Source organism: Caloenas nicobarica, chromosome 5 (genome assembly GCF_036013445.1).
Source record: "Caloenas nicobarica isolate bCalNic1 chromosome 5, bCalNic1.hap1, whole genome shotgun sequence".
Lineage (NCBI taxonomy): Eukaryota > Metazoa > Chordata > Aves > Columbiformes > Columbidae > Caloenas > Caloenas nicobarica.
Window position 1 is genome coordinate 48,731,750 of NC_088249.1, and position 27,622 is coordinate 48,759,371.

At 43.1% G+C, this 27,622-nt stretch overlaps 1 protein-coding gene across 3 annotated transcripts in view; it reads right to left on the reverse strand.

Annotated features, from left to right (window-relative positions):
- The window catches only part of LRP5 (LDL receptor related protein 5), a 186,455-nt gene extending 177,780 nt beyond the window's left edge, over window positions 1–8,675 (reverse strand). For 2 of the 3 annotated variants that reach the window (XM_065635179.1, XM_065635183.1), the window contains exon 1: window positions 8,389–8,675. In XM_065635179.1, the coding sequence (XP_065491251.1) occupies window positions 8,389–8,476 (88 nt within the window). In that variant the 5' untranslated portion in view covers window positions 8,477–8,675. The remainder of the gene's footprint in view (window positions 1–8,388) is intronic. The other variant, XM_065635180.1, reaches the window with a different exon arrangement.
- Between the last annotated feature and the right edge of the window lie 18,947 nt (window positions 8,676–27,622).

Genomic DNA, 27,622 nt, shown 5'->3' on the forward strand with positions numbered 1-27,622 from the left:
CACCAGGGATTACTCCAAGTAGAAGGATTACCACCCCCCAATCCTGACAACATATTGTTTTCTGTCGCTTTGATAGAAGAAGGGAAATTCAAAAGCAGCCACGATAATTCCATGGCCAACCCCCTGCCCTTTAAACTTAAATTAAAAATCTTCCTAGCTGAGCATTTCATTTATCAGTTACAGTCAGATGTGATGGTAACGATGAGTGGAATGACCACAGCCATGAAAATATTTCAGAGAGAAAATTAATCACAACCTATATCACATATTTTGGCCACAAACTCACTATGAACAGACAGCAATTCCTCTGAAAATATTAACCATCTGTAGAATTTGTTTGTCAAAGTTTATTAGGCGAATAAGATCTAGAAGCAGACTGTTAATATGCTTATTAAGTGTCAAGTACATCATTTGAAGTTCAAATGGTATGGATTAGTTCTGCATGCAAGCTACGAAGCTCACTCCAGTTGCTCATCTGCAAGTCTTACAGAACACCTGCAGATAACGCCACAGTTTTGTGGTTGTCTTTCAAAGCAATTATTCTTTGCCCCTTAAAAATCTTATTTTTATATCTGCACAAAAACTTTTAGAAACTGTCCCATACAAATTATTTGGAAATAATCCTTGAAGAATAATAATAATAAAGACATAAGGCCTTTCACATTGCCTCAAATATCAAGTATGCACTACTTCTAAAACTAAAGCTAGAGAAATCAGCTTAGAAGACTTCCTAAAATTCGACACACTGAGCTTTCAACTCTGAACACTCTCTTCAGATAAGGTCTGGTTACACAGGAATAAGCCACAGTTTACACAGCACCCTAGAAATGATGGACTGATGGAAAAAGACATGACGAAGTGCCAAAGCACCTCACAGGGTGCAAAAAAAGAGCAATATCTCAAAACAACGAAGTAGCTGGCAGACCACTCACTCAATGTCACAAAAAATACCCTTCAGTCTTATCTGAAGAGACAGACAAAGAGTATGTTATTCAGGAAGTCTCAGAAACAAGAAAAAAAATTCCACACTATAAGGAAATAAAGCTTCAAGTGGCATGAGCCAGCTATTCCAGAAAGCTCCCAGAGATGTGTCATGGTGGGAAACCTGCAAGACACTTCCCTACACCGTGCACAACCCAGCTCTTTACTTCAGGAGCACATACAAAATAAAAAGGGGTACTTCTGAACACCACTGTCGTAGTGAATCCACTGAAAAAGCGTGTCATCTCTTAAGGAAGGCCAAACCCAAATCCTTATTTAAAAATTATCTAGAGAAAAGACTGTGGCAGAAGTGTATCATAACAAAGTGCAGCTGTAAGTCAGGACATCCTACACACTGGTTAATTCAAAGCAATATAAAGCTCACGAAGCATTTTGTTTGGTTGATCCACAAGATATATTGTCACTTAGGCATTCTATGCTGCTGGTTTTTTGTTTCATATAAAGACAAGTACAGCAGACAGGCTTAGGGACATGTGTCCTTCTCAATTTATAAAGGTATAAAAGGAAGCAACTTCCCTTTCTTCACAGCCATAGTCTATAGTGTGAAGTTAAAAACATCCCCTCCCCACCCCCAAAAAAAAAAAACAAAACCACAACAAACAAACAAAACCCACAACACATTTCTAGTCATCTAAACACTTTTTTCCCCCTCTCCCTCTGAAGTCCAGCTAGGACCATTTTAATTTGAAAGAACAGAAAAGAGTATGTTCACGCAAAATGGAAAAAAAAAAAAAGTACAAGGACTGGACAAAGCATCCATGAATCTAGAATCCAAGTAAAACTGAAGTTTCCACAAAAGGTATGTTGAAGTTATTGACAAGGATTTCAGTGCATTACTGCTGTTATGCATAATCTGTGCCTAATTCAAAACCTGGAGTATTTGGCTTAAGCCACAAGTACATAGAGTGTGCCATAAAAGTTCTCAAATGACATATCAATAACCTATAGATTATCACAGCACTGAATACTTTCATCATGTTAGGAAAAATGTATTCATGGAAAAGGTTGTGAAGCAGTGGAACAGCCTGCCCAGGGAAGTGGTGGAGTCACCATCCCTGGAGGTGTTTAAAAGACATATAGATGAGATTCTTAGGGACATGGTTTAGTGCCAGTGTTAGGTTAACGATTGAACTCAATGATCTTGAGGGTCTCTTTCAACCAAAATGATTCTATGATTCTGTTTTCTCAGATCCTCCACTCGTTTTCCTTTTCATTTAGTTAAAACTAACACTGAACAAAATCACATTATAATACACTATTTGATTCCCAAACCCAAAAGCCAAGAAATCTACTAAGCAGGTCCACTCAGTCCGCAGCTCCTCCTCACCTGCCAAGAGGTTTAGAAACATGAAACACACACTGGTTCCTCACACTCTGGCGTTTTTTTCTTAAACATGGCAGAAAGAAAAAGTCAAGCTTCTGCCATCACTTACTGCCACCTCCTACCTCCAATCTAATTCTTGCAGGCTGAGGATCAAGAGTCCCCTAGGGCTAATTTATCACCTTTACTATCATGTGTGACAAGCTACTTCCAAAAAGTAGTATTAATAAACGTTTAATGAATGACATTTAATGCAACAACACCCTGAAATTAGTCAATATACACTCAAGGCAACCTAACGAAAGGGCAACAAAGAACCTCTGGAATCACCATCACAAAATGTTGTCAAATCCTGAGCCAAATGAAGGGAAGTCAAGTTAAGTAACTCAGTCTTTTACCTCCCTCTTAGACAAAACTCAAGTCAACAGGGGTCCTATAAGAAGGACAGAACCACCAAATTAAGAGCACTGCACTTTCACAGGATACCTTGTGCCACCCTTTAACAACAATCCATGGGAAAAAGAAAATGAAAAATCAAGCCCTTTGTGTAACCACACCAAAGACAGAAATATAATTTTCATCTTTTCGCTTTTCATAGTAGAGGGGAGAGTTATAATCTAACACACTTGCAACTTCATTTCTCCAGTTGCATCATTTTTCACCATAGCTCAGGAACAGCGCACTTCAGTTTTATTGAACGACTACCTGGTTTATCTCTATAATCTCAACAGGAAGACCAGAGTCCAAAAACCTTAATTCTGCCTGCTACAAAGACAACTTTTATTACTCTTTAAAGGAAGTCAACTTAAACTGGGGAAGTTCAGTTTCCTTATGTGTAAACAATAGATGCTATGTTAGCAAAATATTCAGAACTAGCTAATATTTATACAGCACTTACGAAAGCCCAAGTGCGAAACGGTATATGCCAATATTTGAGGTCCTCAGATCATTGATGATTGCACCAGGAACTGACTATTTCATCTACTGTCAGTGCTGTTTATTGCACTAACAATAAACCTTCATACTGTGAAATGAAGACAATTCTGTAGCTGATTCACAGTCAAGAAATTCCTTCTCCCAGCAGACTGTCCCTATTAAGCTAATATAACAAAACGTACTCATATAAAGTATTTATTGGTTTAAAAGCAGTTTCACTGCCTCTAACCCTTTCATCATCCAGAGCAAATGAACCAATTTAATCAAGCATGTGTCAATCTACTGGCACCTTTGCAAAGTCACCTATGGATTTAACCATCAACACGAAACGACACCTTACATCTGCCTATGCTGGTAGGCAAAGCATGAGTCAAGCAAGAATAAAGGAAACAACAACTAAATTAAAAACCCTGTTTATTATATGGACCTTCAACATCCTTATCAACACATCACCCATTCTTTACACTCCTTGGAGCTTCTCAGTAGAATTTTGTGCTTTAATACATATTTTCAATCTTTAGTAAACAGAAACCACAAAGATGAAATGGTGGTGAGCTCCGCATTCTGATTTTTCGAGAGAGAAGGAACCAAAAGAATTTTTGGCCCATGAACTCCTAACGAACAACTGTTTTGAACATTTTATGGGACATGCTTCCCATTTTCTCCCCTCACCACAAATGTTTAATCACTCAAAATCTGAAGAACTGCTCAAAATATCCTTTGACTCTATCATGAGACTTTCCACGCCCTAACTTAATAGGGGTAGAACTCTCCAAAAGTATCTTTTCCAGTCCAGAAGTCCCAGGTTTGGGTTGTCAGGAGACGGCACATCTTTGACTTCTTCAGAAAGTCCCAAGTGTCCAAACAGCACCTGGCTTTAGCCAGCCAGTGTCCCCAGCCAATATCCTAATTATTTGCTCCTGTCCTAAGTGAACTTGCAGTGTTGTTGGAGATGCCTTGTTGGAAAGCAATATAGTGAAAAAGGAAAATAATCCACATGCATCAAAATTTCAACAAAATGCTGACTATTGTGCATAGTAGAATTGCATCATTGCTGACCTGTGCCATAAACTGGGAGGACACTTACTCTACTGTCATTCTTCTCTTGAGGCTCAGGTTGGTACCTATTTGAGCTCTTCACAAAGTTTTCAAGCAGAAAGTAACAACTATTTTCTTCAAGTGATGTTAGTGCTGTGTTTTTTTCAGCCATATCATATTTGAGAAGTTCTGAACTTACAAAAGCCAAACATTTTTAATGTTTAATAGCTATTGGGTTAAAGGTATAAGAAAAAATTAAGAGGATTTCATAAAATTAAGAGCAATCAAGTTACCTTAAATAGCTTCTTTCTAACAAGGAATTTAAACCTAGTTACTGTTCTCAACCTCAAGATGGCAGGTTGCTTTCATACAATACAGTATGTTTACAAAAAATACTGATCTAACATGAAACTAAACCTTGACATTAAAGCTATTTCTGAGCATCACAAATAACAAAATTTCTTTAATTTCTGCTTTGACAAAAGGAGAGTCAACTACATTTAACTCTACATTGTTTGCTAAATTTTAACTAGAAGCAAAGTTACGTTAGACTCTCTTTATAAGTCAGGTGCATATATACTCTAGGAGGGGGTTTGTAACCTTTATTTGTTGTTATGCTGTCAGACCCTACCATAACAATCAAGGATAACAAGTTCCCAGAAACAAACTCTATTTGGCTTGTGTTATTAAAGAAACAGGCAGGACTGAGAAAATTAACAGCTGGAACAAAAACCATGGTCTATTTTACTAATGATTACATTATAAACAAACAAAAAATTCTTAAGATAAAAGTTAAAGCAGTTGAGATTTTAAAAAACATTCCAAAATAGCAACAGGCAATGGCAGAATTTACACTGGGCTACGGATGAAGCACATTTGCACTCTTCTAAAGTATCGACTTTGTGCATCATGCTGATTTATTTATTACAGACACATCTACAGTATGAGTAATTATAAAGCATCTCTGGATGCTTTAAAATGAAATTAAAATGAAATCAATTTAATTTAAAATGAAATAGTAACTAATGAATTCAAACACCATGTGTAAAAGATAGTTAAAGCCATTATGCTTTGTCTGGAGATAGAAAATACAGTGCTTTGAAGGTATCAATTAAAACTTCAGAGTCAATCTCACTATTTCAAGAGGACTTACGACCATAATTTGTGACAGACCCTCACATCGTACTAGTAGTAGTTACTAGGAAAACAGCCCCCCACATCAATAACAGACTAACCGAAATGGCACTGAAATGTAGTTGGGGACTCCTGTGTAGCAAATTTCCCCATCACAAAATTAGCAAGTGTTCTTTCCTGCTACATTCTACATTTAGACATAGTGATAAGTTTCATTAGATTTAAGTTATCTCAGGAAAAACAGTATGAATTAAAAGGCATTTTAGGTCGTGCTCAAATGCATCCCTAGTTTCGAAATTTGTAACCATCCCGTCACACTTCTCTGTTCACCTTCCTTTATCTTCTGTTTCTTAATATCAGGCAAATAGTCATTCCATTAAAGAAAACTAAGATACAGCCTTACAATTTTGGGAAATGTTCTAGTACTCAACAAACAACAGCTAACCAAGCTTTTGTTGAGTTTAAGTAACACTAATTCTTGCTTGCGATAATTCTTAAACAAGAATTACCTCAACTACTTCCAGGTTTTACGAGACCCACATAAAACACCTGCTGTGCAGTAGTAGACATTCAGAATTTGAATATTTTCAGACAAAATCATGCCATTGTCATAACCATCTTGTTCCTGGATAATTCGCCCAGGCAAGGGATTCCTCCCTTCAAGGAAGCACCAAATGCAACTACCATTTTGTCTTATCTCAGTGAAAGGAGGGTAAAGTACAACCCATATCTGAAACACATTTATCATTATTTCAAGCCACATAAATAAAACCACTCCTGTGGAGCAAGGACTTAGCTCCACAGCAAAATTATTTAACAGCCAAAGTATTCAGGATCTATTACAACATGCCAAACTTTGCAGAAGCTTTAACACTGCAGAAGTTTCAGCACATCCTCAAGTCTTGCAGAGATGTATTTACATATTTGTACAACAAGCACATCAAAATACTTTTAAAGAGGTAAAAGTCCCTTAAAGTCAGGCATCTGCTTACAGAGTGGGGGTTCTCAGGAATGGAACTAAAAACACGGAGAGTTTCTCATAGTACAGGGTGTTTCAAAAAGATGGACCCAATTTGAAATGACTGTATCTTGTCATTTCCTCCTGTACTATGAGGAGTACCGTCCAGATCAGCCTAACAAAATAATCACATACCTTGCTACTAAGTAGGCTGAACAAAAGCAGTGTCATTGAGATTTCTAACCAAGACTATTTAGCTAATTGCTAAAGACCAGTACATTTATAGAAGAGTTTTTCTGTGCATGTTAAGGAAGGTGACTATTGATAAACAATGTATACTGTATTAGAAGAATCCCTGTCTATAAAATTAGGTGAATGAAAACCAAACTCCAAGTTACAACTTATTTTGCATTTTTATGGTGAATTCTTATTTTCCTAAGAGTTCCAAATGTAAAGTTATCCCTTTTAAAAATATTTCTTTCCATTAGAGTCTGTTAAGCAAACACTCAAGGGATACTATCAGCCTCTTCTCCATTTAAGACACCTATAAATTGATTTCCCCCCCTAAATAGCTTCAGTCAAGCAAGAACATGAACATCTTTACACAAACGTAAGTGTTCAGAAAGGAATAAGCCATACTTCAGGTTCTCTGAAATATTCTTAAAAAACTAAGGCAATGTGTATGGAGAAGGTGCATCCTGAGACATAATGGGCACCTTTTTAATATAATCCTGACAGAATAAACAATACATAATACACACCTACATAGAGCTCCAACCAAAAATATAGGATGATGATGCCAGCAGAAAAGGTCAGTTCTCTAGCTCTACATGACAGTTCTAATAATTACAGTTTGAAAAGGTGGGTGGCCTAATAAAACAGGCCCTGAGGTGATATTCTGACAGCCTTGGCCATACTGGCGAGTTTTCTAAACTACCTAGGAAATGGCAACAATTAGGCTTCGGCTTGCTGAAGCACCGGGGTGATACATTCAAGCAGACCAGATGCAGCAGCAACAAACCAGAAGTCTTACACACACAGCCCTAACTCCCCATCTTCGGTGATAAAAAGTCGGAACCCAAGTAGCACACAGAGAGAAAGGATGGTGAACGGACCCTGGCCCTCTCCTCACGGATGCTGCAGGCAGAGCAGAGCCTCCGTTTATTTGTGCTTTTAAAGGATTAGCACATTCACTTAAAAACTTATTGCAAAGGGAAAGCAAAGGGCAAGATCCGTGCCTGGGACGGAGCCCAGGGTAGCGAGGAGGCCAGCGCTCCGCCGGCACGGGGAAGCCGAGCTGCAGCTCCGGCAGCGCCCGCGGGGCTGGGCCCAGGCCGGGCATCCGCACACCGACCCGGGCCAATCCCTACCCGCCGCTGCCTCCGGCCGGGCCGAACGGTTCCTCCCGCCGCAGTGCCACCGCCGCCCCCGCCTCCCCCCCCCCCCCCACCCCGCCTTAAAAAGGAGCTGGAGGGAGGGAAACTCGCCTTCGTCCCACCAACTCCCCACCATTGCCAAGAGTTTGTTGAGCGACACCCGACACGCCAAACCCCAGAGAAATCCCTGCCTCGATACCGCGGAAGGACGGGTGTGGGGACGGGGGATGACGACTTTTGCCTCTCCTTATGCAAATGTACACGTTTACCTGAGCTGCCCTCGGGGGGTTATGTCCAGAGGGGAGGAGAGGCCTCCTTTACCTGCGCCCCCACTTTGCAGCAAAGAGGGCCTAGACGGGATAGTTTGGGGGGGAGGGGAGAGGACGCATCCAGCCTCCTGTCCTCGTCCCGTCTCGTCCACGTGCGCGTCCTTTCCCCCCCGCGGGAGCCTGGCCCGCGCCCCCACGCCACAGGGTCCCGCTCCCGCCCCCCTCCCTGCCGCCGCGGCCCCGCAGCCCTCCCGCCGGAGCGCGGGGGAAAGTTTGCCTAAGTCCGACAACAAAAGAGACAGCGGCGCTCGCCTCCCCGCCGACCCGGGCCCCGCGACGCCCCGATGAGCTTACCCTCGGCCGAGCCCGGCTCGCACCGCAACACCGAGGCGGCCAGGAGCCGCAGTAGCAGCAGCAGCGGCTGCGGGGCCGCCGCCTCCATGTTGGGCCGCCGCAGCAACTGCCGGAGCCCACGGCGCGCCTCAGGCAGGCTCCATGCTCTGAGCTCTGCGCTCGGCGAGGAAGGAGGCGGGGAACGGGGGAGGCGCTGGAGCCGACCCTCCTCCTCCTCAAGCCGTCGCCAGGGAGGGGGCTGGGATCCTCCGTTCGCACCCGCAGCCCCGGGAGGAATGGAGGGCGCACCGTCCCGCCGCAGCGTACCCCACGCATGGGTACATCTGGCCGGGGAACGGGGGGAAGAGGTGGGATTTCAGGGTTTTCTTCTTTATTTTTTTTTTTCTCGTTCCTTCTGGAGCAATTACTCCAAAACCAGCCAAGAAGGTCGGAGAAGATGGCTAGCTGCGTGTTGAAAAAACAACCTTTGGTGGATTTAGAAGTTATGCATGAGGCTGCCCACCCCTTTTTCTGTCTCCAGGAAAAAGGGTGGTTGGTTCCTTCCCACATAGAGGTTTGCTTTTGCATTCCTCCTCACACCAAAACAAACGTTTTATAAAGCTACTCTTCTACAGAACATTACTTTTCAAAGAAAGGCACATTCAACAACGATCTTAAGTTGCCTTTTCCCCCTGCTAAACATGCCACACACTACCACTAGGAAAGGGGCAGAAACTGCCCTGTGCTATGAGGCCTTTGCAGTGCTTGGGGCAGGCTGCAGAGAGCTGAGCAGCATGCAGCTCACACTGAAACATCCTGCACCTCTTGCATGTCAGATACTATCCCACCTCCCTAGCAGGGATAAAATAAAAGATGTAAGTCAATAATTTCCATTGGAGCCTCCATTTTCCCTTTTGCTGACACTAATTCTACAATAGAAACAAAGGTTGCTAGATGGAAACAACCCGGGCCTGCCTGGCAACCCCTTAAACTATTTTTGCAAGTCTCAGAGCTGGAGCTGTAAATCACAAGCAAGTACTTAACAAATGGATGTTAACTTTAATAGTTTATTTTCATTTCAGAGATGAGTGAGTTCCAGGTTTCCCAGTTGCCATGTAGTTACTTAACTGCCTTGCTGTAGGTGCTACAGCAGCAGTTGAGATTTCTTCTTGATGCCCTGTGGATCCCTGCTCATCTCAAATACAAGGATCAAATATTCAGGAATTGGTTTAAGTCCTGTTGGTTACTGCATTGCAGATTTACTCCCAGAATTGCGTTTCTCAGAATGGGAAAAGGTGTAGTGGTTTGGTTTGCTTTGTTTTTAAAGTCAGTGGTATTCAACTTAACTAAGAAAGAAGTTTAAAATCTCAAGGAGTTACAAAAGGCTTATAGTGCTGACCTTAAAGTTGACCTACAAAGGAAAATAAAGTTTTCTTCTCTATCTTGCTGCTGCTTTAATGTATAAAGAATATGTATTTAAAAGAGGGCTCATTTTAGGTGACATTTAAAATCTAGAAAAATCTCAACTTTCTTGAAGACAGGAAAACCAGAAGTTGGTCTTTCTTAATAGGTCTATAATAAACTGGAGCCCAAATCTAGGCTGCTGTAAATCATTAATGGCAAAACTTTGTGTGAACACCAACTGAATAAGGGTTTTGTTTTGGATCTTTAAAAAAAAAAAAACCTGCGTGACACCAGACAAATAACTAGAAGAAAGATTTCTTTGTTGGACAGTGATTGGATTTTACTTTCGATGGATCCAACCTCCTGTGTGGTGGAAATTACCCAGTAGTCCTGGCATCACAGTAACTGGGGATAATTGAAGTGAGAGACAGAGAAAGGGCACATGAAACAGTTGCACTCGCAGCAGGCAGTGGGGAAGAAGCTTGGGAGGAGCACCCTTATGCAAAACTGGTTTCTGTGCCTCCATGGAAAGCCACGCTGTCCTGTGATGGCATCAATAGCACCACCTGAATCCCTCTTGCCACCAGAGTACTTGGGTTCCCACCTGCATCTTCCCGCATCTAACATGACCAGGGAGCAGTTGCTGACTTATCCACAGCACCAAAGCCAGCATCAAGCCACATGGGGTGGGTGAACCTGCCCATAAGGTTGCTGAAGGGAAGCAGCAACTTCTCTTTCAGCAGGCAGCTGCTCCCAGGACTTGATATCTCGGAGCCCAAGGTTCCACACTAGGATGTAATATGGCTGCTGCTATCTCTGCTCTGTTCAAGTGTTGCTTGTTTATCTCCCTATCTGATCCTGTCAAATTACATGGGAAATTTAGGAGTAGCAGTGTTTTATATCGACAGGGAAAAATAGCAGCATGTGAGTGGCCACACTGGAGAAAGAATCAGTATTTTATACGAGAGGCTAAAGAGAGAAATGTGACTAAAAAAGGGATATGGATTGAGAGATTTCAAACCAGAACATTTTTCAAATGAAGGCACCCACTGTAAGAAGAGATATTGAGACCACATGACTGATTAGAGCCACAAGTCAACCGTGCTGTGATGAATAACTATACACAAGTATAAACCACAGAGTTTCATACCACATTGAAGTTCATTCTTTGCCATAGCATAGATGTGGTATAAAAGTTCATTTTCAGAGTGGACTATTCTTGCCTAATACCCCCTTTTCTTCCTGACTAGGTCTATTGCAATTAGCATACTCAGTGATAGACTCAAAGCTAAAACCAAATGAGGAGAGATTAAGCTATGGAGGTAGGCAACTAGATAACAGATTCTTACCAGAATGCATATTTGGGGCTTTGGCCATAACAGATTCTCTAAAAAGACATTAATCATGATCTAAAGCAATGGCAAACCTAGTAGCAAACAGGAACACAGTATTCTTCCAACCCAGAAGATGCCATCTTAAACACAGTTAATATGTTGTAGGGGAATCCGGAGGAAATTACAGTTGGGGCAGCTCTGAAAAGAAGTCTCATGCATGTGCTGAGAAAGCTGCCTTCCACCTGTTTTCCAGCCCTGCAAGAATTCCTCCAGCAAAATCAAAGAGGCAAAGCTGTGACATTCCTGAAATGTCTGATATAATGTCTGTAAGAAAGAACAGTTAAAAAAAAAAAAAAAAGCTTATCAGGATAGCAAAAGCATGATCCTATCCTTCCTCTTCATGGAAGAGAGATCCCTTTCCATACTGTTGTATGCTCACAAGTAGGACTGCAAAAGCAAAGCCAGTACCCTACTTCAACGAAGATTTCTTGTGTAATCCTGGGCAAGTCACTATATCATTTCCTCAATTTCTTCTACAAAAAAAAGGAGCAAGAGGAATCATTTTTCTAACTATCATCCTTTCTGTGTATAGTGTGAAGGAAGCTGCAGCAAATTTGGGGCCTGGCTGTAGGAAGCAGGAAAGGGGGAAATCCAGACTGGAAGCCCAGTGCTCCCCTGCCAAGCTGTACGCAGGTGAGTTCTTGCATTCTGCCATAGCTATTGCTGATGGAGAAAGGAGGGACATACAGAGACATAGGAGGGAAAACAAAGAGCCCAGCTGTATCCGAGCATCTAGAGATGTCCTCCAGGATAACTTAGCCATCCCACTCCAGCTGGGAAATTTGGCTTGACTGAAATGCTCCAATTGTTTTCTGCATGTTTACTCCTCCAGGATTTCTCCCTCCTATCCCAGTTTACAGCATCCTTCTCTCTCAGCTGCCAGAACTGTGCTCCTATAGAGCTAACATTTAATAACAACTGCAGAATCCCCTAAAGTGAATTTATTGCCTTATAAATGAATTTACTGCCTTATAAATGACACCCAGGTTTATTTTATGATGACTATCAGTACCAAGTTTAGTCAAATGTTTAGTCAAATGAAGTCACCAAATCTGGATAGGCTGAGGATGTTCTTTGGTGTTTTGCAAAAGGAAGGTAATGTGAACAGTGACAAAGACAGCATCAAAACACTTCCCTTCTCTACTTCTAAGGCCATAGGACAAAAACATTTTCTTTTCCCAGTGTTACCATCACCACCTCCTTAACCATAGAGAAGGTACAAGTAAGACAAATAATACCTTTGGTTATATTATGCAGTTTCCCTGGCATTGCACAAGGATAATAGCAGATTTTGTTCAAAATAATTATTCCTCAAAATATCTCAGTAGCCCAACTTTGTCTACATTGCAGTTTTCTTCCCCTTCTTCTTCCCTAAATAAACCCTAACACAAACTGAACAGTTAAACCAGCACAATCTGCCACGCAGATACAAAAAGGAGCAACTTTTTCAGTTTAGATTAAAATCAGTGATCTTTCAGCCTCTGGTTTGTATACTACTTTTAAAACACTCCTAAAAGTAACAATGAAAAGCAAAACAAATGTTGGTGTGTTTAAATTTTCCATACAGGACTCTGTGTTTTGGGAAAGCTTTAAGGGTTGAAAAAGGGTGAAAGACTTAATATGCTCAGGGAAAGGTTAAGGTTAAACATGTTTCGGTATTTCACCACCTTCATAATAAAAAATGTCTTCCTTATATCTCGTCTGAATCTCCCCTCTTTTAGTTTAAAGTGATTACCCCTTGTCCTATCACAATGGGCCCTACTAAAAAGTCTGTCCCCATCTCTCTTATAAGCCCCCTTTAAATACTGAAATGCTGAAATAAAGGTCCCCCTGGAGCCTTCTCCAGGGCTGAACAACCTCAACTCTCTCAGCCTTTCCTCACAGCAGAGGTGTTTCAGCCCTCTGATCATTTCTGTGGCCCTCCTCAGTACCCATTCCAACAGGTCCATGTCTTTCCTGTACTGAGGGCTCCAGGCGGCGTCTCACCAGTGCAGAGTAGAGGGGATGTGACCATCCAGCCAACCCCTCATATACTGAAGTGTCCATCCATCAAATCCATATCTCTCAAATTTAGAGAGAAGGCTGTTATGTAAGTATTTTCTTACAGAGAAATTAAAATAAAAAGTTGAAGACAACAAGAAAATATGGTCTGTCTTCTCCTTCTCCTTTCCCCAGACTGCGAGGTCATTGTCTAGCCTAAGCTATGTCTATGTAACCAACAAAGCAGGACTGCTTGCAGTGTCATAAACCACACAGGAAAAAGGGTAGCAGAAGAAGCCTTCTCCTAATGCACTATTAGTCAGACAGAGCTGCTCTTGACATAGTGAGGATGCAAGAACAGATGCTGAATGGGTCATGGAGAAATGATGTGATTTAGGGTAGCATCTTAACACTACTCAAAGCATCTCTGCACTGCACAGGTATCTGGGTACAGAGTAGAGTAAGAAAAGGTTCTTTTGAAGGAAAAATAAACACAACTTTTACTCTTATGCCAGCCAATCCTGCCTCACTTCATACCCCAACTAATTGCAGTTGATAAGCACATGTAAAATAATAGTAAGTTGTTACAATCTGTGTGCCAGGCCACAGAGTGCAAACTTCGTAGTATGATTATGCTTTCAGTGAGCACTTGGCAGTACAGAAGAAACATTGCAAAACACTGTGATCTGTTAGCACTAGTACCTGCCTGTCATATTAATCCATACCTTAAATGACAAAGGCCACTTCCACCATTAAAGGCATCACCAAGTCAAGTAATGTAGGATTGGAAGACACAGAAATAGTATCAGAACAACCTGGTGGTAAAGTGTTCCCTTAACTAGATTACACCCAAGTCACAGACTGAGATAATTTCTTCGACATTTTCAGCATTAGAAAAAAAGTTTATTTTACCTTTGAAAGCTGTTCAAGATAAGGAATGTTGTAAGCATGGGTGAAGCCATGCTCAACTAGTTACTATCTGACTAAACTTTGGGAGTGTTTAAGATACCAGGCAAGACTTGCTCTGCCCCAGCAAGATGGGAATCTTTCTTATACACAATGGGAAAGACCCTACGATATAGCTCAGTGCCATGACTATTTAGATATTAAAATGGTGGATGAAACCAATCCTGAATGCAATCTCTTATGTGAACTCCATCTCCTTGCTGATGGCACTGGGAGTGGTTCTTACTGGTATTAAACTGTGTGCTCCTGTTGGCTGCCAAAGAAAGTAAGAGGAAGTTAAGGGAGGTAAAAAAGGAAGGTGACCTGTGGGGGAAAGTTGCAGACAGGTGTAACTGAGGAAAAGAAAAAAAAAAAAAAGTCCTGATAAAGTTTTCTACAAGATTTATGTTTTACTAAACATCAATACACACACACAAATTTATTGCATTTAACATTCTCTTGAACAATATCTGGTCAGCACTTTACAATATATAAGAATATATAAATATGCCTATATTGAGTTTGCTATGCGGCAAATCAGATGGCTGAAACTCTGGCGGTACAGACAAACTAAGTCATTTCTAGAAGTGTGCCTGAAGGTCCGGAATAGAGAATAACAACCTGTAGATGGCAGCATTGGTGAGCATCACGACTCAAACTGCAGCTTCATCAAGCCGGGGTAGTTCCGACGATTTTATACGAAGTCTTTGCAGCATCTTCCATTGTGGAAAACAGGTTTTCCCATCATTAATTTACTTTTCACAATTTGTGCTTTTAAAACAATTAGAGTTTACTCTCTCATCCCTGTTGGACAAAGCACATTGGCCTGGCAGCAATAGCTCTCTGGACAAAATCAGAACTATTTCAGCAGCTCATAGGAATTCTGGTCAGTGATAAGGGACTCACTAAAATGGGCACTATCTAGCTATAATAAGGATCACTGCTATACCTGGAAGAGTCATAATTCACAATAAATTAGGAGTCTAGTGAAGGCAAAACTTGAAGTCCTGTTAGTCTCTCAACACTATTTAAAGAGCATACATTTTCTTTTGCAGGGCATCCAAGATTAATTATAAACTGAACAAACTTTTGGTCATACACAACTACAAAACCTTTTCTCACTTTAGAATCAATATAATTTTCAAACTCCCCTGTGCCAGCTGATGGCTGTTGAGTTTGTGTTGCAAACAGCATGGGGGAACTGATCAGGTTGGACTGTATCCACAGGGATAAGCAAATGCAACACTATTTCTGTGAGCTTCTCTACCCTCTAACTGTTAATTCTTCCAAACTGGTGTTGTGGGGCTTTTTTAGTTCCCAGAAGAGAAGCTGAAAGTCTTGATGAGGGCTCTTGTCCTGCTGGGACACTTCAACCACTGCTTCATCTGCAGGAAAAGCAGCATGGCAAGCTGTAGGCAATATAGGAGACTCCCAGAGTGCATTGATGAGGGGGACTAGTGGAGCAAAGTCCCTCCCACTGTAAGAGAAGATCAGGTTCATGAGCACTTGAGGAACCTAACCATACATAAATCTATGAGACCTGGAAAGACGCATCCCAGAGTCCTGAGGGAACTGGCTGATGTAGTTGCCAAGCAACTCTCTATGATATTTGAGAAGTCTTGGCAGTCAGCTAAATCCCTGGTGACTGGAAAAAGGGAAACATTGCACCCATTTTTAGAAAGGGTAGAAAGGAAGACCCTAGGAACTACCAACCTGTCAGCCTCACCTCTGTGGCTGGGAAGATTAGGAACAGATCCTCATAGAAGCTATGCTAAGGCACATGGAGGCCAGGAAGGTGATTTGAGACAGTCAGCATGGCTTCACCAAGGGCAAATCTTGCCTGACTAACCTAGTGGCCTTCTATGATGGAGTGACTATGTCAGTGGGCAAGGGAAGAGCTATGGATGTCATCTATTTGCACTTCTGTAAAGCCTTTGACATGGTGCCCCACAACATCCTTCTCTCTAAATTGGAGAGATATGGATTTGATGGGTGAACTGTTTGGTGGATAAGGAACTGGTTGGATGGTTACATCCAGAGAGTAGTGGTCAATGGCTGATAGAGATCAGTTGACAGTTGGTGTCTCTCAGGGGTCTGTTATTGGGACTAGTACTGTTTAATATCTTCATCAACATAGACAGTTGGATCTAATGCACCTTCAGCAAGTTGGCAGACAACACAAAGCTGAGTGATATGGTTGACACGACTGAGGGATGGGATACCATCCAGAGGGACCTGGACAAGCTCACAAAGTGCGCCCACCTGAACCTCATGAGGTTCAACAAGGCTAAGTGCAAGGTCCTGCACTTGTGTTGAGGCAACCTCCAGTATCAACACAGGCTGAAGGATGATGGAATAGACAGCAGCCCCGCAGAGAAGGACTTGGGGGTATTTGTGGATGAAAAGCTAGACACAGCCTGACAATGTGCATTTGCAGCCCAGAAAGCCAACCATATCCTGGGCTGCATCAAAAGAAGTGTGGCCAGCAGGTTGAGGGAGGTGATTCTGCCCCTTTACTCTGCTCTGGTGAGATCCCACCTGGAATATAGCGTTCAGCTCTAGAGCCACCAGTACAGGAAAGGCATGGGCCTGTTGGAGAGGGTTGAGAGGAGGGCCACAAAAATGATCAGAGGGCTGGAACACCTCTCCTGTGAGGAAAGGCTGAGAGAGTTGAGGTTGTTCAGCCTGGAGAAGAGAAGGTTCCAGGGGTCCTTTACTACAGCCTTTTAGTACTTCAAGGAGGCTTATAAGAGATATTGGGACAGACTTTTTAGCAGGGCCTGTTGTGATAGGACAAGGGATAATGGTTTTAAACTGAAAGAGGGTACATTCAGACTAGATACAAGGGAGAAATTTTACATGATGACGGTGGTAAAATGCTGGAACAGGTTGCCCAGAGAGGTGGTAGATGCGCCATCCTTGGAAACATTCTAGGTCTTTTTGGATGGGGCTCTGAGCAACCTGATCTCATTAAAGATGTCCCTGCTCATTGCAGAGGGTTGGACTAGATGACCTTTCAAGGTCCCATTCAACCCAAACTATTCTATGATCAGATATTTGGCATATTCTGGACTCTACAGTTTCCGTTCATCCATGTTTCTCAGATACTAAGTGTATGCATCAAACATACAATATTTGCAGAACACAAATGCATAATAGACATGAATTTTGACAGAATGATACAGCAGGCACACACATGTACAGGAATGTGACGCTGAAGAACCATTCAGGAGATAAAAAATTGTGCTCAATAATTTATGTAAGGCTAATATTTGTACTAATGAAGCACCAATGTGGTATCAATCCAATTAAAATACAGAACACATGATGTTCTGCTTAGGAAACAGGAGGGTTAAGGTTTCGTTACTTCTTGGACTTGTATGACATCAGAACAATTGTTTCAGCCAACAAAGCAGAGCACTCCGATGAAGAGGAGGACATGCCTGAGTTAAGGTCTTGGTCCTCTTCACTCCAGAGAAAAATGGGGTCTTTACAAGAAAATTCTATCAGCTCTATCTTCAGTTTACTGACTTCAGAAACAGGGCAGCCTTGAACTTACCTTTGGTATACCAATTTCCACCACACTCTGCCACACACACATTCAGCATTTCTTAGTTTTCATTGCTGCTATCTTCCCTGAGGGATTTTGTAAAACAAGCACTTAAACTCTTCAGTGTGGCTGCTAAGTTGGAATACTATCTGACAGAGAGCACAGAGATGGCTGTGGTAAATTCAGGCCATGAAAAAAGTTTAGAAACCAAATTACGAAACTTCAGCCAAACTGAAACACGACAATGGTTATCTGTAATTTCCAGGGGAAATAAGGGACTACAGAGACAGGAATGCCACAGATCACAGGCTGCTCCACAGGTTGTTCAGCCATATGTGGCAAGAAATGCTGCAGATGCAAAAATCTGCATAATCATGCAGAGCAGAGTCCCTCCCTATTTGATGCTGACAGCATTTAAACACACTGAAACAGCAAAGCAGGAAAGGAAGCTGGTTGAGAGGGAGCAAATGATAAAGTTTCAGAGTCTTAGGAAAGAGTGAGAAAAGCAAATTAAGCTGCTATAGATATATATAAGCTGCAGAAGTATATATATACATAAGCTGTAGAAGTTTAACAAGGGCAATGCTGGATTTTGTACCTGGGACAAGGCAACCCTGGCTGTACCTACAGACTGGGGGGACAAGATGCTAGAAAGCAGCTCTGCAGAGAGGGATCTGGGGGTTCTGGTCAACAGCAAGTTGAACATGAGCCAACAGTGTGCCCTGGCAGCCAAGAGGGCAACCGTGTCCTGGGGTGCATCAAGCACAGCATTGCCAGCCGGGTGAGAGAGGTGATTGCCCCACTCTATTCTGCACTGGTGCGGCCTCACCTGGAGCACTCTGTGCAGTTCTGGGCACCACAGTATAAAAAAGGTATTAAGCTACTGGAGAGTGTCCAGAAGAGGACTATGAAGCTGGTGAAAGGTTTGGAGAGGAAGCCGTATGAGGAGCGGCTAAAATCACTTGGTTTGTTCAGCCTGGAGAAGAGGAGTCTCAGAGGAGACCTCATAGCAGTCTACAGCTTCCTCACAAGGGGAGGGGGAAGGGTAGGTGCTGAACTCTTCTCTCTGGCAACCAGTGATGGAATCGGACGGAATGGCAGGAAGATGTGCCAGGGCAGGTTTAGGTTGGACATTAGAAAAAGGTTCTTCACCCAGAGGGTGGTGGAGCCCTGGAACAGGCTCCCCAGGGAGGTAGTTATGGCTCCAAGCCTGACAGTATCAAGAAAAGACTGGACAATGCCCTCAGACATATGATATGAACTGTGTCGTTGTCATATGCAGGGACAGGAGTTGGACTTGATGATCTTGAGGGTCTTTTCCAACCAAAATGATTCTATGATTCTGTGATTAGATGAACAGAATTCAGATCTCATGGGAAAGAAGTTCATGGGAGTCTCCAGTCCTTAAACAAGTCATACCTAAGACATAAACCATCCTCATGTAGAAGTGGCAAGAAGAAAGAGACTAAATCATGAAGTTCTTTACCAACCTTCCCCACAGAGAGGGGGAATGTAGACTGTGGGAAAAGAGCTAAAAATTACACGCAATGATAGTACAGATGTATAGAGATAAAAATCAGAGAGGACGTGGCAGAAAGTAAAATATAAATAGCACAGAGATGATAAAAGATTATTAAGCTTGTATTGGTACAATATTAGTAAAAGTAAAACACAGGAGGAACAGATCTATTAAGAGATAGCGAAAGCTCTTATTAGGCGTCACCAAGCAGGCAGTGTTTCATGAATGTTTTGCTTCAGTGGGTATTAAAAAAATCACTGTGGACCATGCACAGAATTAACATCAGCAATACCAAGGCTAGAATTCAGAAAGAACAGAATAGATAAGCTACACAGATTTTAGTTGGGTGAAATTAATCCACGGAAATTTAGAAGAGCCCTCTGAGCTATCAGCAGTTGTATCTGACAGCTTGTGCAGGACTAGCATGTTTCCAGAAGAGCTGTAAAGACAGTGTTTATCTTTGAAAAGGGGAAAGGGAGCAGAGTTATGGCTTGCTTCATTTAACTTCAATTGCAAGACAAAACATAACTAACGAACCATTTGGGAGCATCTACCAGGTAACTGTGAGACAAGTAACATCCAACCCACATCTGTCACAAACAGATCTAACAAAGCATGTTTAAATTTTTAGAGAGACAAGGCAAGTACAAGGAACCACCTACACTGACTCTGCTGAGAGCTTTAACACTGTTTCACACGACCTTGTCAAAAAAACCCTACAAAAATATGGTCTGAATTAAAATATTACAGCGTAACTGTGATATTAATTGTAAAACTGCATCAGTAGCTACAATATTCATCAGGACTGGCAATCTAAAGGAAGGACAAGTAAGAGGATAGCCTCTGTAACGAGAAAAGGAATAACCTACTTTCCATGCCCTTGGTAAACAGCACAAGTACAGGGATCAAATCACAGCAAGTGGAGGGTCCAGGTTAGATATGAGAAAAAATATTACAATGATATGGATAGCTGGAATAGATACTAAAGGAGATCAAGGAATCAACCCTGCCAGAGGTTTTAGGAGGTCTTGTAACACAAACACCTCTCAGATTTATTGTACACAGTCAGTTCTGCCCTGAGGCTGGGGCATGGGGCAGCTAACCTCTCAAAGTCCCTGTTCTCCCTTACTTACCTCAATCTTAAAACTTCCTTACAAAAGAATTCCATTAGTTTTCTAGGATGTCCAGTAGTATGGAGAGGTAAACCAGAGCTAATGAATAGAAGTACAAATTGACCAGCTCCTCTTTTGTAGCATATGATGCACGGACTCTTGGTAAGGTGCAATGAGAGACGTTTATTACAAACTCAGGCTTGCATTTATACTTGCTATGATGCTTGCTCAAGCATTTGCTGATGTCCTGGTTTTGTTAAAAACAAGACAAGTTTCTCTTTTAGCGAATTTTCCTTTCAGCTAAAGTCTTCTTAGTCGCTGATAAGGATGCATGACCCGTAAGTGAGGGGGGCAAGGAGGAGTGAACTGAACAGGTGACTAAAACTGACCAACTAAGTATTCCATCCTATTCGCGTGATACTTCATATAAAAGTGGGAGATCACAAGGATCTCGTGATACTTCATATAAAAGTGGGAGATCACAAGGATCTCATCCCTTTTTCCCTTCTTCGACTATGGCCGACATCTGGGAAGGACCCTGCCTGCCATCCCTGCAAATCTGAGGCCTAGTGACAGACTCTGTGTCCTTGAATCCAGTTCCAGTTTGCTGCAGAGTGCAACCCAGGACTTCTGGGTGCAGGTTCTGCTGCTGCTGCAGCAGTGCTGAGCTTTGCCGGGGAATTCAAGATTGGTTTTGTATATTTTGTATTATTTTCTCTATTTTATTAGTAGCATTAGTAAAACATTTTTCATTTTTTCCAGCTCTCCGTCTCTTTGTGTCTCTTTGTGTCTCTTTGCCCTCCTATCATCTGTACTGAAGGGGGCAGGGAGGGCGGGGCTGAGGGGGCCTGGAAGGGAGAGGGAGCTAACAAAGCATCTGCCACGGTTTATTGTCGCCCTGCAATCAAACCTTGACAGCTGATTTGCTAAGTTAGTCATTACATAAGCAATGTATTTTGTGTTCCCATCAAAGTTACTACCATAAACGCATTTTTTGTCTATCATAAGCGATCCCTCTGTCCTTGATGTATCAATCCTGTATCAATCTCTCTGTTCTTGTATCACGTAGCATACAGTACTTGCTTCTTGTATTTTTCCACTTACGCTTGTTCTCATGCTGTCGACTCTTGCAGTTTCTCACAGGCCCAGTCTTAGCATACTGCCACACTCTTCTTTGCTCAGGTAAAAATATTCAAACATTCACCACCAAAAAAAAATTAAGATAAAAGCAGATAAGGCTGTTGAACCGCCTGACTTTTGTAATATCAGACATCACTAAAAAAAAAAAAATTAAAGAGGGCAGTATCAACAACTAATGCAACCTCTTTAAAAGCCCTGTAAGAAAAAGAGGAGTTTTCAGCAATTTCAGAAACTCTCTCATTTAGAGTACAGTGGAGATTCAAAGGAGGAAGGGGAAGGGTGAGGACAAACAAGACTGCCCAATCTTACCTTCTTATAATTTATTTTTTTCATTTCTGTGAATGATCTGGAAGTCCAACACATCTTTCTTTCTTGTAAGCACCCCAGAATGGCCACACACAGGTACCCAATCCATGACCAGAGAGCCTCCCTTCCCCTCTCCTGATTGACCTAGGACTTGCCAGAAGTGACCTGGTGATGCTTTTTACCCCTCCAAGCACTTGAGACTTCTCTCACCAGTAGAGGTGAGAGCAGTCTCGAGAGGTCCAGGACTCTGTGAGAGTGCAAGACTTGCAGTGCCTGACCTAGGATTCCCCATGCTCTGCAGATCTTCCCAGCATTTCTTCTTTTTTCATGAGAGATCTTCTACCCCCTGCAGATAATCCCATGCCTTTTCACGCAACCTCTTGAAAAATTAATCATGCTCCCCCATCTAAAGCATTCTTTGCCCTTCAAAAATATTTCTACTTATATTACCATGTTGCCCTGATCTATCATCACTGCTATAACTTTGCAAACATGTTCCAATCCTTTCTATAGTTTTGGATTTTTCTCCCCATTTGCTATGTAAGCCTTGAAAAAAATCAGTTGTCAACATTGGCTGCCATGAAGGCAATAACCTGGAAAAGACACAGCTTTTTGGCATTTTTAATCATCCATGTGTATAAACCCTCCATACAGGAGACGGAAAAGCCACACGGTTATGAAGGGCTCTGTCCTGCTCCAAAGGGCTGGTGTTCATGAGAGGTTGTCCATCCAGGCTTGGCACATACTCTTCCTCTACAATTTTGTGCTTACCATCTCTCAAAGTTGTTCATTATCTGTATGCTAGGTTATCTCTCCCTTCCTTCACAGCTGCTCTTCAAACCCTATCTGACCAGCAGCATGGACTCAGAAGGACAGACTCTAATGCCCCTCTGGAGCTACACATGTCTAATTGTGGATTTGTACCCAGCGTGGACAGGAGGCAAGTTTGGGCCAATGTCTAAACCAGTGAGACCTTCCAGTGTGCCTTAGAATCATAAAATAATAGAATGTCCTGAGTTGGAAGGGACTCACAAGGATCATAGAGTCCAACTCCTGTCCCTGCATATGACAACGACACAGTTCATATCATATGTCTGAGGGCATTGTCCAGTCTTTTCTTGATACTGTCAGGCTTGGAGCCATAACTACCTCCCTGGGGAGCCTGTTCCAGGGCTCCACCACCCTCTGGGTGAAGAACCTTTTCCTAATGTCCAACCTAAACCTGCCCTGGCACATCTTCCTGCCATTCCGTCCGATTCCATCACTGGTTGCCAGAGAGAAGAGTTCAGCACCTACCCTTCCCCCTCCCCTTGTGAGGAAGCTGTAGACTGCTATGAGGTCTCCTCTGAGACTCCTCTTCTCCAGGCTGAACAAACCAAGTGACTTTAGCCGCTCCTCATACAACGTCCTCTCCAAACCCTTCACCAACTTCATAGTCCTCTTCTGGACACTCTCCAGTAGCTTAATATCTTTTGTTTATACTGTGGTGCCCAGAACTGCACAGAGTGCTCCAGGTGAGGCCGCACCAGTGCAGAGCAGAGCAGGACAGTTGCCTCCCTCACCCAGCTGGCAACACTGTGTTTGATGCACCCCAGGACACAGTTGGCCCTCTTGGCTGCCAGGGCACACTGTTGGCCCTCTTGGCTGCCAGGGCACACTGTTGGCTCCTGTTCAACTTGCTGTTGACCAGAACCCCCAGATCCCTCTCTGCAGAGCTGCTTTCCAGCATCTCATCCCTCAGTCTGTAGGTACAGTCAGGATTGCCTTGTTCCAGGTGCAAAATCCGGCACTTGCCCTTGTTGAACTTAATGTGGTTGGTTATTGCCCGGTTCTACAATTTGTCCAGATCCCTCTGCAGGGCCTCTCTGCCCTCGAGAGTGTCAACAGCTCCTCCCAATTTTGTGTCATTGACAAACTTACTAAGCAATCCCTCAAGTCCTGAGACTAAGTCATTTATGCAGACATTGAAGAGTGCTGGCCTTAAGATGGATCCCTGCAGAACCCCACTAGTGACTGGTTGCCAGCCCAGCATAATCCCATTTCCTATAACCCTTTGAGCTCAGCCCATCAGCCAATTGCTCACCCACTGCATTATGTGTTTATCCAGCTGTGTGCTGGCCATCTTGTCCAGGAGGATACTGTGAGAGACAGTATCAAAGACTTTACTGAAATCCAAAACAATCACGTGGTCAACTAGGTGGGTAACCTTGTCATAGAACGAAATCAATTTTGTTAAGCAGGACTTTCCCCTCATGAACCCATGCTGGCTGGGACCAATGACTGCGTTGTCGTTCGGATGTTTTTAAATAACTCTCAGAACAATCTTCTCCGTGATTTTGCCAGGAACAGAAGTGAGGCTGACAGGCCTGTAGTTGCCAGGGTCATCCCTGTTGCCCTTCTTGTAGATTGGGACAATTTTTGCCAGCTTCCAGTCATCCATGACCTCTCCAGATTCCCAAGAGCATTGAAAAATCACGGAGAGAGCTCTCACTATGATGTCAGCCAGCTCTTTAAGCACCCTTGGATGAATCCCATCAGACCCATTGAATTGTAGGGATCTAGCTGGATTAGCAAATCCTGTACAAGTTTCAGATTCTTTGGGAGTTTATCGTTCTCTCAGCCACAGTTTTCTAGCCCAGTGTTATGAGGGCCCCCAAGTCCATCATCAGTGTTGAAGACTGAGGCGAAAAAGCATTAAACGTCACAGCTTTGTCTATGTCCCTGTTAATAAGGTGACCATGCTCATCAATTAATGGGCCAATGTTACTCCTAGTTTGCCTCCTGCCTTACAGGGGGGCTGTTCTGGGAAATTCCAGGGAGGTCCTGCTAGCCCACGTAATGTTCATGTAATGGGACACCTGACACCAGCAGGCAGATTTGTATAGGAAGGGAATGAAGATAGAGGCAGCACTGCCTAATGGGTAGGGCATGGTCTGAGAAACTGGAGACTTGTATTCTGGATGTATTCTCAGTTCGGCAGCTGATCTGCTGAATAACTTTTCCATGTGCTTTGGGGTTTTTTTCCACCTGTAAAAGGGTGGTAATTAATCTTGCTTTCCTCCAAAATGCTTTCAAGTCCACCAGTAAAGCACACTACACACTAGTTCCACTAGTTCATCAGTGAAGCAAGCAGAAACTTCTTTACTTTCTTTTATGCACTAAATATGAGCACTGCCAGCTCATATGAATAGGCACAGTGGGCAACACTGGTTTGCTCTATACAGTCTATGACATGAGAGAAGCCATGCTGACATCTGTTATTCACAGAGTCACAGAACGGTTGGGGTTGGAAGGGACCTCTGGAGATCACCTAATCCAACCCACCTGCTAAGGCAGGTTCACCTAGAGGAGATCACACAGGAATGTGTCCAGGTGAGTTTTGAATGTCTCTAGAGAAGGTGACTCCACAACCTCTCTGGGCAGCCCGTTCCAGTGCTTTGTCGCCCTCAAAGTAAAGCAGCTTCTCCTTAAGTGGAGCCTCTTATGCTTCAGTCTGTTCCCATTGCCCCTCATACTATTGTTGGGCACCACTGAAAAGTGCCTGATCCCATCCTCTTGATATCCATTCTTCAGATATTTATAAGCATTGATAAGAACCCCTCTCAGCCTTCTCTGCTCCCGGCTAAACAGACCCAGATCTCTCAGTCTCTCCTCATAAGAAAGATGCTCCAGCCCCCTAGTCATCTTTGTAGCTCTCCACTGGACTTCCTCCACTAATTCCTTGTCCTTCCTAAACTGGGGAGCCTAGAACTGGACACAGTACTCCAGATATGACCTCACCAGGGCAGAGTAGAGGGGGAGGAGAACCTCTCTCAACCTGCTGGTCACACTCTTCTTAATGCACCCCAGGATACCATTGGCCTCACGTCTCACGTCTGCCCAGGCAACTACAAGCTAGATGTCTTATAAACCACAGTCTGACAGCCACACTAAAACAGCAATCCAAGAGTCACTTGTTGAAAAAGCAACTTTTAGAAGTGCTTCAGCATTCCCTTCTTGAGACTAGGTATTTATATTAGACTGGCAATCAGATAGGCACTGAAATAAAGAGCTGGATTTCTTAAACATCTCAGTGCACTACATATGGTCTTGGAGTCATGCTTGAGAAACAAAAGCCCAGCTGCTGGGTACTCATAGTATTAGGATAGCTGGCCCCACTCCACTAACACATACATTATCTGGAAATGTCTCCTTTTACCTTGGGAAAGGTCTTCCAACAGCCTAAGCCTGCTGAGGTGAGGATGGCTCACAGACAGGTTGCAAGCTGAACTCCAGTGAAGCAGCTGCACAGGAGCTGGCAAACAGGGGTCTCATCCAGGGGACACTGTACAGCACAGCACACTGTTATGGAGTGTCTCAGTGTCAGCCCTGCTGGACAATTTTGTTCCAACACTAGGATGGTACACTGAGAATTTGCCTCAAAGGTGAGACCAGAACTTCCTTTGACTGCAGTACCGTAATTTCTGGTGCCCCAGATCCTCCCTTCACCAAGCACATCACTGGTGAAATTACCAGTACAGCACCAAACCTTCTCAGTAACCTGGTTGAGTTGCCCTGCTTTCATTCCAAATTGCATTCAGTTTACATGGACACATCCTGCAGAAAAAGAAGCTGATGCTTTACACAGAGGACCAGGCAATGGCTAGAACAGCTTAGTCAGAGAAGTGCAATGTCCAACAGGAAGAACTGAGACATACAGCTGGACGGCTTGTGCTTTGACAGTAGCCTGTTGCGTGGCCCTGGGCACGTTATTTCACCTTTCTGCCTCCTGTTAACAGCAGGTGATGGTGCATGCCTGTGTGCCAACATGTTTCTAGACTGAACCTGCAGAGCTCTTCTGCATGTCTCTCACCATCGCTTCTACCCTCCACTCCTTCAGGCAGAAATTTTTGCAGAAACTCAGCAAAGAAGCCCTAAATACTAGCACTTCTTCCACAGAACAAACTCAAGCTGGCCTGAGAGCAGAATTTAAAATATAATCTAAAAAGCAAGCAACATATTCTTAAACATAGGCCATAAAGAGACAAGCACCTGGCCTCTGGCACAGCTGAGACCTGCACAGCAGTTACTGCCAGGTGAGGTCAGCAATTTGGTATTTCAGTGGAGGTGGGGAGGAAAGGGCAATCATATGCCAAATTCATTTAGCTACCATCTAGGCTGTTTAAATGATTTACAGCATTGTTAAGGCTCTATCCTATCTCCCTCCACAGACACTCATCACTGTCTGCCTTCCTGCATCTTTTACATCAGCTCTACCAATCCTCTACAAGGATTCCTTGTCACCAAGTCTTCCTCTTGCTCTCTTATAATGCAAAACAGCTGTGGCAGGCATGTCCCAAACAAAGCCTTATACATTTCTGGTGGAAATGCTTCCTCACTGCCAAACCCCCCAGACTGTATATTTACTACAGAAAATTCAAAACATAACCACTTCTCCTCCTCCAAGCTGTAATTTCCTCCCTGCCCGGCCTGTCAAATTTAAGATTTCACATACTATTCTTATCTCTAGTCCCTGCTTACCCCTGCCCCACCACTTAGCAAAGCTGACAGCTCTCCAGCATCATGAACATTGCTATAAGTTTCTTCTGTGGAGCAGAGTAGCACATTCTTCCATTTCTGAAAAAGACCACAGAGGATGGTTTGAAGTAGAGATAGGAAAATTACTGTGGCGCAACAAGAATCCATCTGAACTGTAAAGACCTTCTCACCAGGTAGACCTGTGTTTAAAAACAGGCAGGTGGTGAACACCTCTCCTCTCTCACTTGTGTTTTACTTTGCATCCTATTATCTGGCAGTTTTGCCCAGAAACTACTATGGCAAAATTCAGTGGGAAAGCCTGGGCTTGGGATATTTTGGGTCCAGTTCTGCTAACTGAAGAAGTCTGGCTGACTCAATTTATGTTTCA